The sequence below is a fragment of the Borostomias antarcticus genome (genome assembly GCF_949987555.1).
Source record: "Borostomias antarcticus genome assembly, chromosome: 4".
Classification (NCBI taxonomy): Eukaryota; Metazoa; Chordata; class Actinopteri; order Stomiiformes; family Stomiidae; genus Borostomias; species Borostomias antarcticus.
The window spans coordinates 36,009,924-36,024,923 of record NC_140237.1 but is presented as its reverse complement, the minus strand read 5'-3'; the positions used below and the strand labels follow the sequence as shown (position 1 = coordinate 36,024,923).

Below are 15,000 nucleotides of genomic sequence, written 5' to 3'. Positions count from 1 at the left end.
GAGACAGAGAGGCAAAGAGTGAGGGAGAGAGAGGAAGAGAGAGAGGGGGGGAGAGAGGGAGGAGGGAAGGAGAAAGAAAGAAAGAAAGAAAGAAAGAAAGAAAGAAAGAAAGAAAGAAAGAAAGAAAGAAAGAAAGAAAGAAAGATGGGGACTGAGAGAACGTTGTCTGTCTGATGGTGAACTAGCCTCTCTCAAGAAGACTGTTCTATCTGGCTGGTATACAGGATGGCTTGTATACAGGGTGGCTGGTATACAGGCTGGCTGGTATACAGGCTGGCTGGTATACAGGGTACACAGGGCAGTCCCTTGTGCAATGGCAGCAAAGTCGTCAGACTAATTGTCAATCCGCCTGGTCAAAAATTCAAAACTCCTCAATAAAGTGTCGCAGAGAAATTTCAAAGGTAGCCTACTCAAGTGTAGAGAGGGCTGTGTCTTCCACGCCGGAGGATTTTGAAAGTCAGCCGCTGGTAATAAACATGTTTAATCTTTAGCTAAAACTCGAGTCATATTTTTACTAAATGGATCGGCTGAAATCGCTTGTCTTATTCTGCGTTTCTGCCATTGAGCTCAATCTTATTTGTTGTGCTATAGCTCCGACCAGCAGTGGCCGATAGCGAGCGCTGTGATTGGGCGAACCACCCGTGGCAGAATGTATGGCTGCGTTCCGAATCGCATACTACCCTACTATATAGTATGGCAAAACAGGATGTAGTATGTCCCAATACATAGTATGCCACATGCAGTATGGCAAAAATACCAGGATGTCCTACTACATCCGGCCGTATTTTGCAGTATGCAAGCCAGCAGGCTTTTCTGGCTACTCTGACCCACAATCCTGTGCGCAGCGGTAATTATGTCACATGTGCGAGTACCCCGGAGGTGTTTTGATGAATCCCAGCTCTAGACGAATGCTGCTTTATGGACTGCGGCAGATGTGGTCAAATTTCAAGGTGCAATATTATGACAAGGTAATATGTCCCAATTGGATGCGTAGGCTACTGCATGCAAAGTACGTACTTTTTAGGGGCAGCTGTAGTATGTACTGGTAGTAAAGTAGAAGTATGCAATTCGGAACGCAGCCATTGAGCTTAATGGCAGAAGTAAAAATATGAGTAAAAATATGACTCAAGTTTTAGCTAAAGATTAAACATGTTTATTAGCAGCGGCTGGCTTTCAAAACCCTCCGGCGTGGAAGACACAGCCCTCCTGCATCTACACTTGAGTACCTTTGAAATTTCTCTGCAACACTAACAATTAGCAACACTAACAATTAGTCTGACGACTTTGCTGCCATTGCACAAGGGACTGCGTATACCAGCCAGAGAGTAACGCAGTCTTGAAAGGGGCTACGGATAAACATGACCTTTCTGAATCTCTTCACAGACTGAAGTAGAAGTCCTGCCTCTCTCTCCCTCCCCCTCCCTCTCATTTTTAATCTCTTTTCATCTGTTATTCACTGGCTCTGTCCTCACTTGACATGCGGAACAAAGATGAGTCCTGATGTGCAGTCGGCCCTCAGCGAGCTCCTGAGCCCAGCAGGTCTGTGAGTGATCAGAGGGTGAACCAGCAGGGAACCACACAGCCCTGGAGAGCGGGAGCGGTCTGGGGTCTGGTTTGGTTACAGATCACTGCCCTGAACAAAAAGTCTATTAACCATTTGACCGACCCTGCTACCTACAGTAGCCTAACGCTAACTCTAACCATAACCATTGGTTTAGATGTCTACACCTGCGTATAACTTATGTAGAATTGCACTAAATGTCATCTTTGTCTCTAGCTGGATGTCAACCTTCCCCCGGGGAAATAGGAGCAGATCCGGAGGGATCTTTGTTCTTCTTTGCACTCGTCCTAAAGGTCTGGTTGGACGGCTGCAGAGCGGTTTATCGTTAGCCTAGCCTAGCCTAGCCTAGCTGAACTGTACTGTACTGTATGTCTGTATAGATATAGGATCTGGTAATCTAATGGGATCTAGAGTCATTCCCGCCCCCTCCTGAGGCCTGGTGATGGCGGTTGTTAGTGAGGGGAACTGATGGCTCTTTAAAAATAGCAGGGTCCCTGTGAGGCTGGCTCTGATGTGCCTGGGCACGGCTTTCTGGCCTCCTTGGATTCCACTGATTTACAGTTTAGCAGATGCAATCAGACTGATCTCAACGTACATGTGGTATTCTGCCTAGGGGGGTGTGGTTACTGTCCCTCCCCCTCACTCAGAGACACATACACACACACACACACACACACACACACACACACACAAAATTACACTCCACAAAATTGCTGTTCACTGTGATGATATTTACAGAGGGCCCCTCCCCTCTCTTCCTCCCTCCTCTTCCTCTCCCTCCCTCTCTCCTTCCCTCCTACAAAGCTGAATGATTGCCCCCTGCTTTCATCAGTCTCAGTTCTTGGGTCAGGGCAGTGAGAGACAGGTTTCACCACATCAGTAACCTGGCACTCTGCTGAAGGTGCTGCTGGTGGAGATCACACAGAATGATGTAGTAGATGCAGGCTCTTCAACACAGCCAGATCATGTGTTCACATTAGAGAGCTTTGATGCCTTTAACAAAGTCAGGTCTGATCCATGTGAGCCAGCTTGTTACGTCAGGTTCAGCCTCCAGTCTTGGGAGACTCACAGATCAAACACATAGTAGTATTAAGTCTATTTTATTAGAATCATTAAGTCCATTTAATCAGAATAGGTCTGAATCCACTGTGTCTGCATGTCTCAGTGCAGCTTCTGTCAAACAAAATACACTGCCTGAATCCACAGAAGACCAACCATGATGTGACTGTTTACTAGCTATTGATGTGTGAAGATGAACCCTGCAGAAATATTGTTAAATAAAGAAAAAGAAAGATAAAAGAAAGCTATTTAGTTGTTTGAAATAGACTGAGGCAAAGCTTTTATGTTGCTTTCCTTAGACTCACATATTGAAACCATTAAATCCAGATTCCTCTCGGCTTCATATTGCCAGAGAGTTTCATCATGGTGTCTGTTTGGCCCCCTGTATACCGTCTCCAATAACAAGCAACACGCATAGCAATACAGCGCACAGCCAGAAATCACAGCAAGATGTTTTACACAGAACAAAACCAGAAAACCAGTTCATAACAGCCGTATTTCCACTGTCGTGCCGAACCGTTCTGAGCACGCAGGGTAACCGTTCCGACGGTGTTTTCACATGGGACCGGTTGGGCCCAGAACCGTTCGCAGAACCGTTCCCATGGCACGGTTGTCTAACCATACTGAGTGAAGCAGAACCGTTCTTTAGTAGAAATGTGAAGAGCACGAATGAGACGTTGCATGGCAACCGACAATAATAGTTCCGCAAACAACATTCCGTGGAACACAACAGCCCGAGAGGTGGAAACAGACACGGTAACCGTTCCCACGGGTACGGAGCGGCGCGGTTTGAGCACGGTATCGGTTCGGCACGACAGTGGAAATAAGGCTATTGCTGCAACAGAAGAGAACCAGCAAACCAGTTCATATTGCTGCAACTATTGCATTCCACCCCGCTTCTTCTTCGTCGTTTGACTGAGTTGGTACGTCCTCTCCCCCCAGGCTCGGGGCCGAGGGGCTATCCTTTTACCACCCCGAGCCTGGGTGAGGGGGTCATACGGGGTATATATTCAGGCACACCTCCAGAAGCCACGCCACCGTTTCATCATCCACGACCATCAGGCCACGCATTCCGTTGGGTGTCCGATATATCGGACAGTTTTGGATGACGTGGTCTGCGGTTTGTGGCACAGGATGCCAAGCCCCATCGATGAGCGGGGATGCCAAGCCTCATCGCATCGATGAGCGGAAGCATCCGATGCCGGTCCGGAGACGGTTAAGCCTCACCCACGCCGGTCTGGGTAAGTCCATCCTGGTAGGGGAAGGACCGGCGGCCTGGATAAAATCACAGACTCTGGATGTGTTTCGCCTCCCACTCCGCACGCCAGGTGTAGTCCGGCCATCACTTATGTTAAAATCTCTGCTTTGCTGCAGGAGATCCCGTGTGGCAGGAACAAAAGCGTGTCTTGACTTGAGACGCCGGGGAGGCTCCGCTGTTGCAGCGAGACTGTCGTGGAGCAGGTGGTTAGGCTCCACGGCCCGGCAGGCGAGACGTGCTGTGGTTCCTGTGCGGCGGAGGCCAGGGGACTGGATAGGAAGGTTGTCTGCAGGAGTGGGACGCAGGCCTCCTGTCATGATGCACAAGGCTTCATTGATGGGCAGATCGATGAGGCGGGTGTGAACGCTGCGACGCTAGACCGGTGCGCAGTATTCACTGGTTGAGTTGACCAGGGCTAGGGCTGCTGTGCGCAGTGTTTCTGCCCCAGCCTGATCGGACCAGTCGCCTCATCAACGCCACACACAAGCTGTTAACTTCTTGTGCAGTGACTCGAGGTGTCGGCGGAACGTAAGCGACCTGTCCAATGTCATGCTAAGATAGGTTAGTTCGGCGCAGCATGGCAGGGGTGTTCCATCGATGTGTATTCGGAGCTCACGTTTGGCTTCCTTGTTGTTAAGGTGGAAGGCCGCTGAACACAGTCTTTGACTTGCTGAGCTTGTCCCACTGTCCCTCACTGACAATGTTCCTTTTGATTTGATGTTATTACATTCTTCAAGTGATGCTCACGAGCTTGTCTTTCTTAGTGGAGTACTGTATACACTAAACAAACTAAACACACACACACACACACACACAGAAATGTCATGTTAACAATTTTCTTAGGCCCCCTAAGAAATTTTTTAAAGCTGTTTATCTGGACAGTCAGTGTTTATTTGCTTGTAAAAACACTATATAACATTACAGTCTATACAAATAAACATTATTATTATTAAGAATAGTAAACAATAATTATTAATAATAACAACAGCAACAATAACAACAACAACAATAATAATAATAATAATAATACATCTGTAATTCTCCAAGAAGCTTGGGAAGCATTTACCACAGGACCACTAAAATGTCACAGCAGTGTGCTCTAAGGGAGGCCACACAAAATACTTTATTTTTATTCTATATATACTGTATTTATTTTATTTTATTTATTTTATTCACGGAATGCCTCAGATTCTCTTCAGACTGCCAACCTACACCATGGACAGTTGTTTTTTATTCTTAAGATATTTGTATTACTTTTTTGTATTCATGTTTATTTGTGTTATTCCAATGTTGTACATAGTATTTTTACAAGCAAATAGACACTTACTGCCCAGATAAATAGCTTCAAACATTATTTTCTTTGGTGGCGGCCTAAGACTTTTGCACAGTACTATATACATGTCATGAAAATGTTGTCATTTTTTTCATGAGCATTAGAGATTAATTGAGTGAGTATTTGCAGTAGCTGCATACAGTACTGTTTACAGTAAAACATTTTGATGCACTGTGGGCTACATTTTTGATATTTAAAAAATCTGTGAAGATCATTTGTGAAGGACAGTCTGATGGTGTAGTGCAGGTATTCCCAAACTATGAGGCGGGCCTCTCCTGGGGGGCCCCAAAGAAATTCAGGGGAGGCGCGGAGGGATGGTTAGAAGAAAAAAAAAAGGAAAACTTTTTTTGTTAAATTTTCTATGGTTTTTATGAATGAAACATGATTTTAAAGGTCAGAAATTCGAAATAAATAATGTGAGAGATGTATATTAAATTTGCAGATAGTGCAGAGAGAGCCTCCCCCCGCAGGCATGAATGTATTGTGTGAAAATGTCATAACGTTAACTAGCAACAGCAGGTGCCACCAAGCTAACTTAGCTGTGTAACGTTATGGGCTAGCTGACGCTGCCTTGCAAAATGGACACATTTGGGGGGTTGGAGGGGCGCGGGTGTGTCAGTGTTTTCAGAGGGGAGGCCCACATTGATGGAGTTTGGGAACCCATGGTGTAGTGTAACAATTGGGGTGTAAATTGACCAAAAAATGTGGGAGGAGTAGGGTTTGATTTTTAGAGTTTTACAGTTTTGGAGAAAAACAAAGTGATGGACTTCATAATTCCTGGCAGCTCAAAGCAGATGGAGGTTTCTGCTCACTTGGCCCTACATGTTTGTGGTGGTGCAAAGTGATGGCATATACGGCTGATTTGTTACGATTTTTTTTTACGTTTTAAAAATTAGACGGTTGCTGTAGTGCCACCATCAGGACTATTGGCCACCTATGCCAGTTAAGGACTTCTGGTATAGGACTGGACCTGTGTGCAAAGTTTGGTGATTTTTCATGCATGGATGATGCAAGTCAGACTTCCTGGGAAGATTCAGATTCAGAATATTGGCAAATACAAGAGGGTTCAGGCAGCTGAGGCTGCTCGGCCCCTAATCATTTTCTCCCAGAATGCAGCAGTGGTGTGGTGGTGTGAGATGCATGTCCGCCCCAGGAACAGACGGTGGCTCTCCTGTCTCTCCTTCCAGAGGAATCCCAGCCGCTCACAATCTCATCCGACCAATCCCTAATCAGAGAGCTGCAGGCCTCGCGATGTCCTTCCGCTCTCCACCGCCCCAGCGGATTGCCATGGAGACACGGCTGATCTGCTGCCCTCGCCACCGAGAGACGGCAACAGCGCCCTGTTTAATCACATACTGTAGGCCTACACACACACATACACACACACACATGCACACACACATGCACACATGCCGCGCACACACACACACACACACACACACACACACACTGTGGCAACTCGGAGCCCCAAAATGGCCACCGGGGGCGGCCTACAGGTTACAAAATGGCAGCCGCCTTAGAACTACAGGATCCTTCCAGCTATGGTCTGGGGAGATGAGTGCTTGTACCTAGCTGATCCTGCGAACCTGAGCTGAATGAGCAATCAGCCAAGACCAAGACATGGTTAACCAGGCCAGGTCCAGCCTGGCTTATGTGCGTGGCTGGCTTGTTTCTGTTCAGGACTGGTAGGACGGTCAGTGGCTAAAGCAGTTACACTGATGATAACATAAAGTCATCCCCACCGGGTCTTGAACCTCCCGGGTGGGAGTCCAATGTTCTGACCACTACTCTTCTTGTGCAGTGGAGATTGGCGGATTGGTTTTGATGTCCTTCTTCCATTCCCTAGTGTGGGTTGGGGTTAGAATAAGGGTTGGGGTTGGGACAGGATCTGACCTATAGGGCAAGGGGTAAAGGTTGGAGTGAATGGATGAACATTTTGAGGTTTGGGGTCCCCACCGGGTCTTGAACCCCAGTCTCCGCGTCTAATGCTCTGACCACTACTCTACTTGTGCAGTTGAGATTGGCGGGTTGATTTTGGTGTCCTTTTTGATTTTGGTGTGCTGGGACTACTGCCTCTTGTGGTGCCAACAGAGAGATGCAGGCCAACATTGTCGGGAGTCGCAGCCACGAACTCAACGGGTTATCTGAGATGCGGCAGCAGCGGCCAAAGCTCCTGCTGGGGGAGTGAAGCTCTTCAACTCGCCTGTCACTGGCTCCCTGGAGGAATTTAGCCTGGCTGCAATAACGTTATCGCGAACGGAATGAATACCATCTACTAGCAAACAAAACATGTTAACATGTAAACATGCTATAATTAACCTGTTAAAACTAAGATGCCTGGATAAAAAAATAATGTCTCCAATGGATATATTTGACAAAAACAGGTTAATATGCAAGCCGGTTTTCATTTCATTGCATTTCACATAAACGTGAACTTGTTCGTGGACGCGCGTAGGACAGAAAAGCACAACTGCGCAAGTACAAAAGTCACCGGAAATAGCCAAATGACTACAAATTTAGCCAAGATGGCGAGGTTCAATAGGGCTTCACTTTAGATTTCGAATCCTGGGGGCTTGGGTGTGACTTATGTTTGTTTGAAACCTTTTATTTTGTAACAGTTTAAGTTACAATTATTAAAGAGCCGATCCCTGGACATTTTTCTGCAAACTGCCTCCCTGGGCTCTGTGTGCCGCTGCCTTTTGGTGTTTTGTCTCCCTGGGTGGCCACAATATACACACACACCTGCTCTCTAGAAGTCAAGTGCCTGATTGTAACCTCTATCAAACATCACTTCAAGTTCTGAGTCATCATATTCGGATTCAGACCAGCGTTTCTCATTCACAGCTGTTTGTTTGTCCACTGCTCTTAGAAAGTGGTACACATGGTGCTCCTTGTGTGCTTCGTTCTACAAAGTGCATATAAATGCAGAAAACACACACACACACACACACACACACACACACACTGTCATGGCCAGCTGTGGACCATCTTTGGGATTTCCATTTCCTTAACAGGAAGCTAAGGGTCAGAGGCTCCAAAGGGGGAAGTTGCTACTGTTTCAATAGGAGGAAGTGTTGACTGAGCCAGCTAAAACTAGGGTTTGCTCGCTAACACAGCACCACAGGAGCTAACTAGCTAACCCGAACACATCACAACATAAGCTAGTTATCTAGCCCTTACCCTAACACAGCACCACAGGAGCTGGCTAGCTAGCTAACCCTAACAAAGCACCACACTCACCCACTGACTGGGCCAGAGTTACCTCCAACTGAATCCCTGCCTACTCCAGACCACACCATCTGAATCACTGACTCTCACTGACTCCCTGGCTCACTCTCTGATTCTCTGGCTCTGACTCTCTCTCTCTCTCTCTCTCTCTCTCTCTCTCTCTCTCTCTCTCTCTCTCTCTCTCTCTCTCTCTCTCTCTCCAGCTTTACCAAATGACCTGGCCCAGCTGTCTCAAGCACAGCATACTGTAGAGTACTTAGACTTAGGGCGAGCGGGGTTATGTCCAGTTTTATCTTTCTCTCTCCTGCTTCCCCTCTGACACACACGCGCACGCACACACACACACACACACACACACACACACACACACACACACACACACACACACACACACACACACACACACACACACACACTGTACTAGGCCAAGTCAGTCGTGGTGTCTGTATTCTAGGGAGTGATTTAACCAGTCTTGACTCTGCTGTGAGGATCATCCACAGTAAAAAACAGTTTTAATTACATATTTTTATTGAAGCAAAATCCCACGACTGATAACTGGGAAATTCAGACGTGGAGTCATCAGATGGCCCTCATTCCCTTCATGCAGTAAATAAGGTATTTTTTTCAAGCAACATTTCCCAGAAAAAAAGAAGGCTTTTTGGATGACCTTGGGTGGGTCCACCTCACAGCTGTCTGACGCGGAGGAAATTCTTCAGCTAAATCAGGAACTTAATGACTGGAAATGAAAAGAATGAAAGTGTCCCAGACCGCTGAAAGTGTTCTCTCCGGTCTCTCCACACGAATCCACAGAAGAGGAGGAGAGATAAGGACAGGAGGGGAGAGGATGAGACAAGAGAGGACAAGAAGGGGAGAAAAGAGGATGAAATAGGAGGAGGGAGGGAAGGAGGGAGGGAAGGGGGAGAGGGGAGAGGGAAGGAGAAGAGGCATAATATGTAGTCATTTGCTGCAGGCGATAGGCTTAATTGAAGCATGATGAATAACTAACCTGATGGTGGATTATCTCTATATATACTGTAATTAATCCTGCGTACTAACGTCATTACTCTCCTGCTTGTGAACTGATGCTTCTGCTGGCTTCTGAGGAGGGAGGGATTTAACTCAGTAATACTGTGATACTGTACAATACCCCAAACCAAAAACAAGAGTTTCTTCTATCATAATCAGTCTAGTGTATTTTTAAAATATCCACAGACAGAGAGAGTGGTAGGGTAGGAAAGAGAGAGAGAGGGGGGGGGCAGAGGGGGAGCAAAAGAGAGAGAGGGAGAGAGAGAGGGAGAATGAGAGAGAGAGAGGAAGAGAGAGGTTTGGAAGAAAGACAGAGGAAAGACATAGAGTGGCGCTCTGCCCTGATTTACCTGTCAGTCACCATGATGATACTGCCCCCCCCCCCCACTGCCCGCTGCCGCTTCCCTGAGCCCACCATCCCTCTGGTCTTCCCTGAGCCCACCATCCCTCTGGTCTTCCCTGAGCCCACCATCCCTCTGGTCTAGGGCCGAGCTGGTGGAGGCTGGGCCTTGAGGAGGCTGATCCTGGAGGAGGCTGATCCTGGAGGAGGCTGAGCCTGGAGGAGGCTGAGCCTGGAGGAACATCAAGATCCTAACACCCTCCAGGAGCAGCCGTGTCTGAGCTGGGAGCTCATAGTCTGATAAAACAACGGTAGCCCTGAGTATAACAAGCCTTTATGTGTTCTCCTGGAGGAATAATGGCCACTGGTCAGGCTTCAGGGCTCAGCGTCACAGAGAACAGAGCTCAGGGTCACTACAGAGCAGGGCTCATATCACAGCCCTTGCCTTCCCAGCAGGCTGAGCTGGAGGCCATTAGAATGTATGAGAAACAGGAAATGAAAGTGACTGTTTACCGTGAGATACACCAGCAGGTTGCAGGGTGCATCGACCTCCTCATGGCCGTCAGTTTGGTTTCTGAAAGGAAACTCAGGAGTGGACTGTGTGCTCTCTCCTAAAACCAGCAGACAGGGTCAGCTGAGGTAGACATGTCTCTCCTAAAACCAGCAGACAGGGTCAGCTGAGGTAGACATGTCTAGATAGCGGGTTGTTGTTCTTGTGACGTGCCAGTGACTTCCTGCCTCAGATCCACAACAACGCCACCAAAACAATTACACCCCGACAACGCCTGAGATTATTGTCAAATATCTAATCCCTTTATATCTTCCTCCATCTCTTGATTGCCGAGGCCACAGCCACTTCCCCACACACCTTCCCACCTGCTTAGTGCTCTTAGTCTGGATTAAACTGCAGGGTAATCCCATTGAGGGGATCTGATTAAACAGCTGCAGAACTGGGGTACGAGCCATACTGTCACGCCTGAGGGATTGTCTTTCTTCCCTTCTGTAACCCCCCCCCACCACACACACACACACACACACACACACACACACACACACACACACACACACACACACACACACACACACACACCTCTGGTCCTGTAATGCAACCCCCAGTCACCACCACTTTAGTTATATTTTTGTGCAGGGCTTGCAACGCCCCTAGAAATGGGTTTGTCAGGTTATCCCTCCCTTACTCAGTCGGTCGGTCGGTCTGGTAAATGTTGGCCCACAGGAGGCAGTAGTCCGTCCACAACACAGGCCTTTGCAGGGTTGTGGCTGGATGGGGTACAGCTACGGCCTGTGTGGAAAGCCTTTGCTAACGCTAGCTGTGCAAATGTGCTAACTAGGTGGAGTCCTGAAAATAGCTGGATGGGCGTCACAGGTAAGGAATCAATTACTTGATGAGACATGAGGAGAATGTCCTGCTATATTAGCTGTGATGGATGCTACCGCTAGCCAGCCTTTTCTAACGCTAGCTGTGCTAATGTGCTAATGTGCTAACTAGGTGGAGTTGTAATTCTGTTGCTAGCTCGCTATCTAGCTTGTCTGGTGTCAGTTAATATAATATCAATGTTTCTAATGCCATTTGAATGAAAAATACATTTATAGAATTGAAAAATCTCATCCATGAATGTTAACTAGGCTACTTGGGAGCTGGGAGCTAGCGTTGGGAGCTAACGTTGGGAGCTAGCGTTGGGAGCTAGCGTTGGGAGCTAACGTTGGGAGCTAACGTTGGGAGCTAGCGTTGGGAGCTAACGTTGGGAGCTGGGAGCTAACGTTGGGAGCTAACGTTGGGAGCTAGCTATCTGGCTAACGTTGGGAGCTAACGTTGGGAGCTAGCGTTGGGAGCTAGCGTTGGGAGCTAGCTATCTGGCTAACGTTGGGAGCTAACGTTGGGAGCTAGCGTTGGGAGCTAGCGTTGGGAGCTAACGTTGGGAGCTAGCGTTGGGAGCTAGCGTTGGGAGCTAACGTTGGGAGCTAGCGTTGGGAGCTAACGTTGGGAGCTAGCGTTGGGAGCTAACGTTGGGAGCTAGCGTTGGGAGCTAACGTTGGGAGCTAGCGTTGGGAGCTAGCGTTGGGAGCTAGCTATCTGGCTAACGTTCCTGGACAAGACTGGTAGGCTAGCATTCATGGACAGGATTTTTCAATTCTATAGACGTATTTTCATTCAAATGAATTAGAAACGGTGATATTATATATTCACTGACACCAGACAAGCTAGCTAGCAAGCTAGCAACCAAAACATTGTCAGAAAATTTTATTAGAATTTCGGACACATTTTGGCAGCCCGGACAATATTTGTCATGACAGGGTGCCGAAAATAGCTGGAGAGGTAAGGAGTCGTTGGTAAGGAGTCGTTGGTAAGGAGTCGTTGGTAAGAAGTCATTGCTTGATGAGACATGATAAGAATGTCCTTTTATATTACCTTCATAGCGTTAGCTTCAGCTTAATGCCCAATTTATGCCAAGATGTTTTGTAACTAGCCAGCTGTTCTTGCAACCTTTGCTAACGCTGGCTGTGTTAATGTGCTAGAGAGGTGTAGTAGTTCAGAAGTTCAGAACAATTAAAGGAGTAGTAAAGGGAAAATGCATGTTTAGCCCTGTTTTAAGGTTACTTATGATCATATACAATGATTCAGATCAAAACGTTGACAAAGCTAGCATTTTCGAGAAAGCTGATAATTGCTCTACTACCGTTTTGGTCATACAATGGATGTGGATGGGCATCTTTTAAAATCATTCATCCATCCATCTTCATCCGCTTATCCAGGGTCGGGTCGCAGTAGCCTGTTTCCTTTGTTCTCTGTCGGTTCATTGTCAATATTAGTGTGTTTTCTTCCCAGTGTTCCTCTGTTTATTTTTGCCTTCTGGAGATTAAAACTTTTTTTTAACCTGCGCTGCCTGCCGTCTGCTTTTGGGTCCTCCTGTAGGCTACCTCCACCAGCCACAAATCTTAACAGTCTCGACTTGTTTTCTCGGCTCGTGAACTCGTTCTCCCTCCCCTCAGCTAGCTCTGAAAGTCGTGAACAAGATGGGAGCCCGCTTTGTAACTAGGTAAAACTTTAGTAATAGGCCTAGTGTTTTATTAGCATTTCTGTCTCATTAAGTCAATCGTACACACAGTATTCCCCATCTGTTATCTGAGGACATGTTCATGACCTCTATGCAAAATACCGCATAGTGCGTTGTTGTGCGTTGTTAACGCAACCGGGGATATCTGCAGAGCGGGGTCTACAGCTCAATATGGGGGTCTACAGCTCAATATGGGGGTCTACAGCTTAATATGGGGGTCTACAGCTTAATATGGGGGTCTACAGCTTAATATGGGGGTCTACAGCTTAATATAGCTAGTGCGCAGGACCGAATTTGGGCTGCCAGGTTTGTGCGGTCTTTCCTCATCTTTCGTCTACATCTCTTATGTTCTACACAAGGAGCCAGGGCATTTCAAGACCTCTTCAATTTACACAAGTTAGTAGGACATTCTCCGAGATTACAGTCTATGCTGAGTGAAAGTGCTGTATATGCAACTAAACAAATGCTGTTTACGTTTTATACATCCGGTGGACTTCCGTTTCTCCTTGATGATACAGACTAGCCTACTACCACTTGGTGGTGTGGAGTTTCATCTCACGTAAGCGCAGAAACGTAAACGCTAGTTCTTTGATGTCTGGTTGGTGTGTCAGGGCCTGAACATCCCAAGATCGGAGGTCCCACTTGGCTACTGGCACAAACCTATGTACCCCCACCTCTTCCAGCAGGCACTATAGATTGTGTGCATGCCAGCCTGTCCTATGTGAGAGTAGGCTATTCTCCAAGGCAGGGTAAACTAAAACTAAAAAGAGAAATCAAAAGCCCTTCCTTTCCTACTAAATGCTAAATATTTACAGAATATAAAAGTACAAAACGCATACAGTACAGTGATTTGTAAAAAATCAGTTTATTTGTTACATTGTAGGCTACAAAGAGTATTAATTTGAAGTGAACATTTATGTAAGTAGCCTATGAAAATGTAAGTACAATAAGTGTCTTCCTTTCCTACTAAATGCAAAATATATACAGAATATCAAAGTACAAAAAATATACATGGATTGTGTATGATTTGAAGTGAAATGCTATGTAATTAAGTAGCCTATAATGTAAGAACAATAATGGATTACATTTACAAATATTAGTATCTTGTGTAGATGACAACAGATTGGCTGAGGAGGACAGGTCCATGTGGAAGGACGGAACGCCCAAGATTAGGTGATTAATAGGCCATCAACTCCACCTTGTATTAACATGCAGTACAGTTCTCACACACACCTGTTGGTACTATCCACCATATAAACACACATTTCCATGTTTCACATGCCATGAACCCCACTTTTTATTAGCATACAGTTCACACACACACACACACACACACACTTGTGTAGGTAGGCTACTACCCAGCATACGAACACATCCCACATGTGTGCAGAACTACTCAGTTGGCAAAATGTCCTCTCGCTTTTTACCATTTGTGGTGTCTTGATTCCTAGGACAATGAAGACCTGTCAACACTGCAAACCAATCCTGAAGATTTTGTCCAGATGTAGTCTGCAAAACAACACTGTCTATATGTAGCATATATACCTTTTTTTCTCCAATATATTTTACTTCAATGCACATTTACATGTGCATTACACGCTTCTCTTCATTCCAAAGATGGTCTCAACCACTGGCCAGTCCTGAGAGCACGTGCAAAATTACATTTGTCTACTTTTACTGTGTGTCTGTGTTTAATAAAGCATTTAGGAAAAGTTTGAGTCATGAGTTGGATTTTAGGCTACCTATTTATGTTAAGTGCTATATTTACAGTTATTCGGATATTATTATGATTGGGCAATTCTGCCTACACTTAGCTTATCCAAGAACCATGTTACTTACAAACAAGAATGCTACCTGCTGACGTGTCCAGATAAGCCACTGTGTCTTGGTCTACTTACTTCACCTGAAGGGAAGTGCATAGGGCAGGTAATGACTTTTGTCTAGAAACAGAAGTTGGACCAACAGCAGCAAAATAGCTAACGTTACAGGAATCAACATTGTAACTGCTTTAACCACCAACAGCTACCGTTAATGTTATGGAAGCTGCTGCTACTTGTGAGATCACGGTCTTATTGTGCTGGATTAGCATTGGAAGCATTGGAACTGATGTGTCCAGGTGAC

General features: G+C 46.3%; 1 protein-coding gene across 1 annotated transcript in view; it reads right to left on the bottom strand.

Annotated features, from left to right (window-relative positions):
• The window catches only part of cdh5 (cadherin 5), a gene marked incomplete at both ends in the record, with an annotated part of 18,776 nt that extends 15,085 nt beyond the window's left edge, over positions 1-3,691 (bottom strand). The window contains 1 exon segment of the mRNA XM_084437489.1: positions 3,641-3,691. Within this exon segment, the coding sequence (XP_084293615.1) occupies positions 3,641-3,691 (51 nt within the window).
• Positions 3,692-15,000: the final 11,309 nt, after the last annotated feature.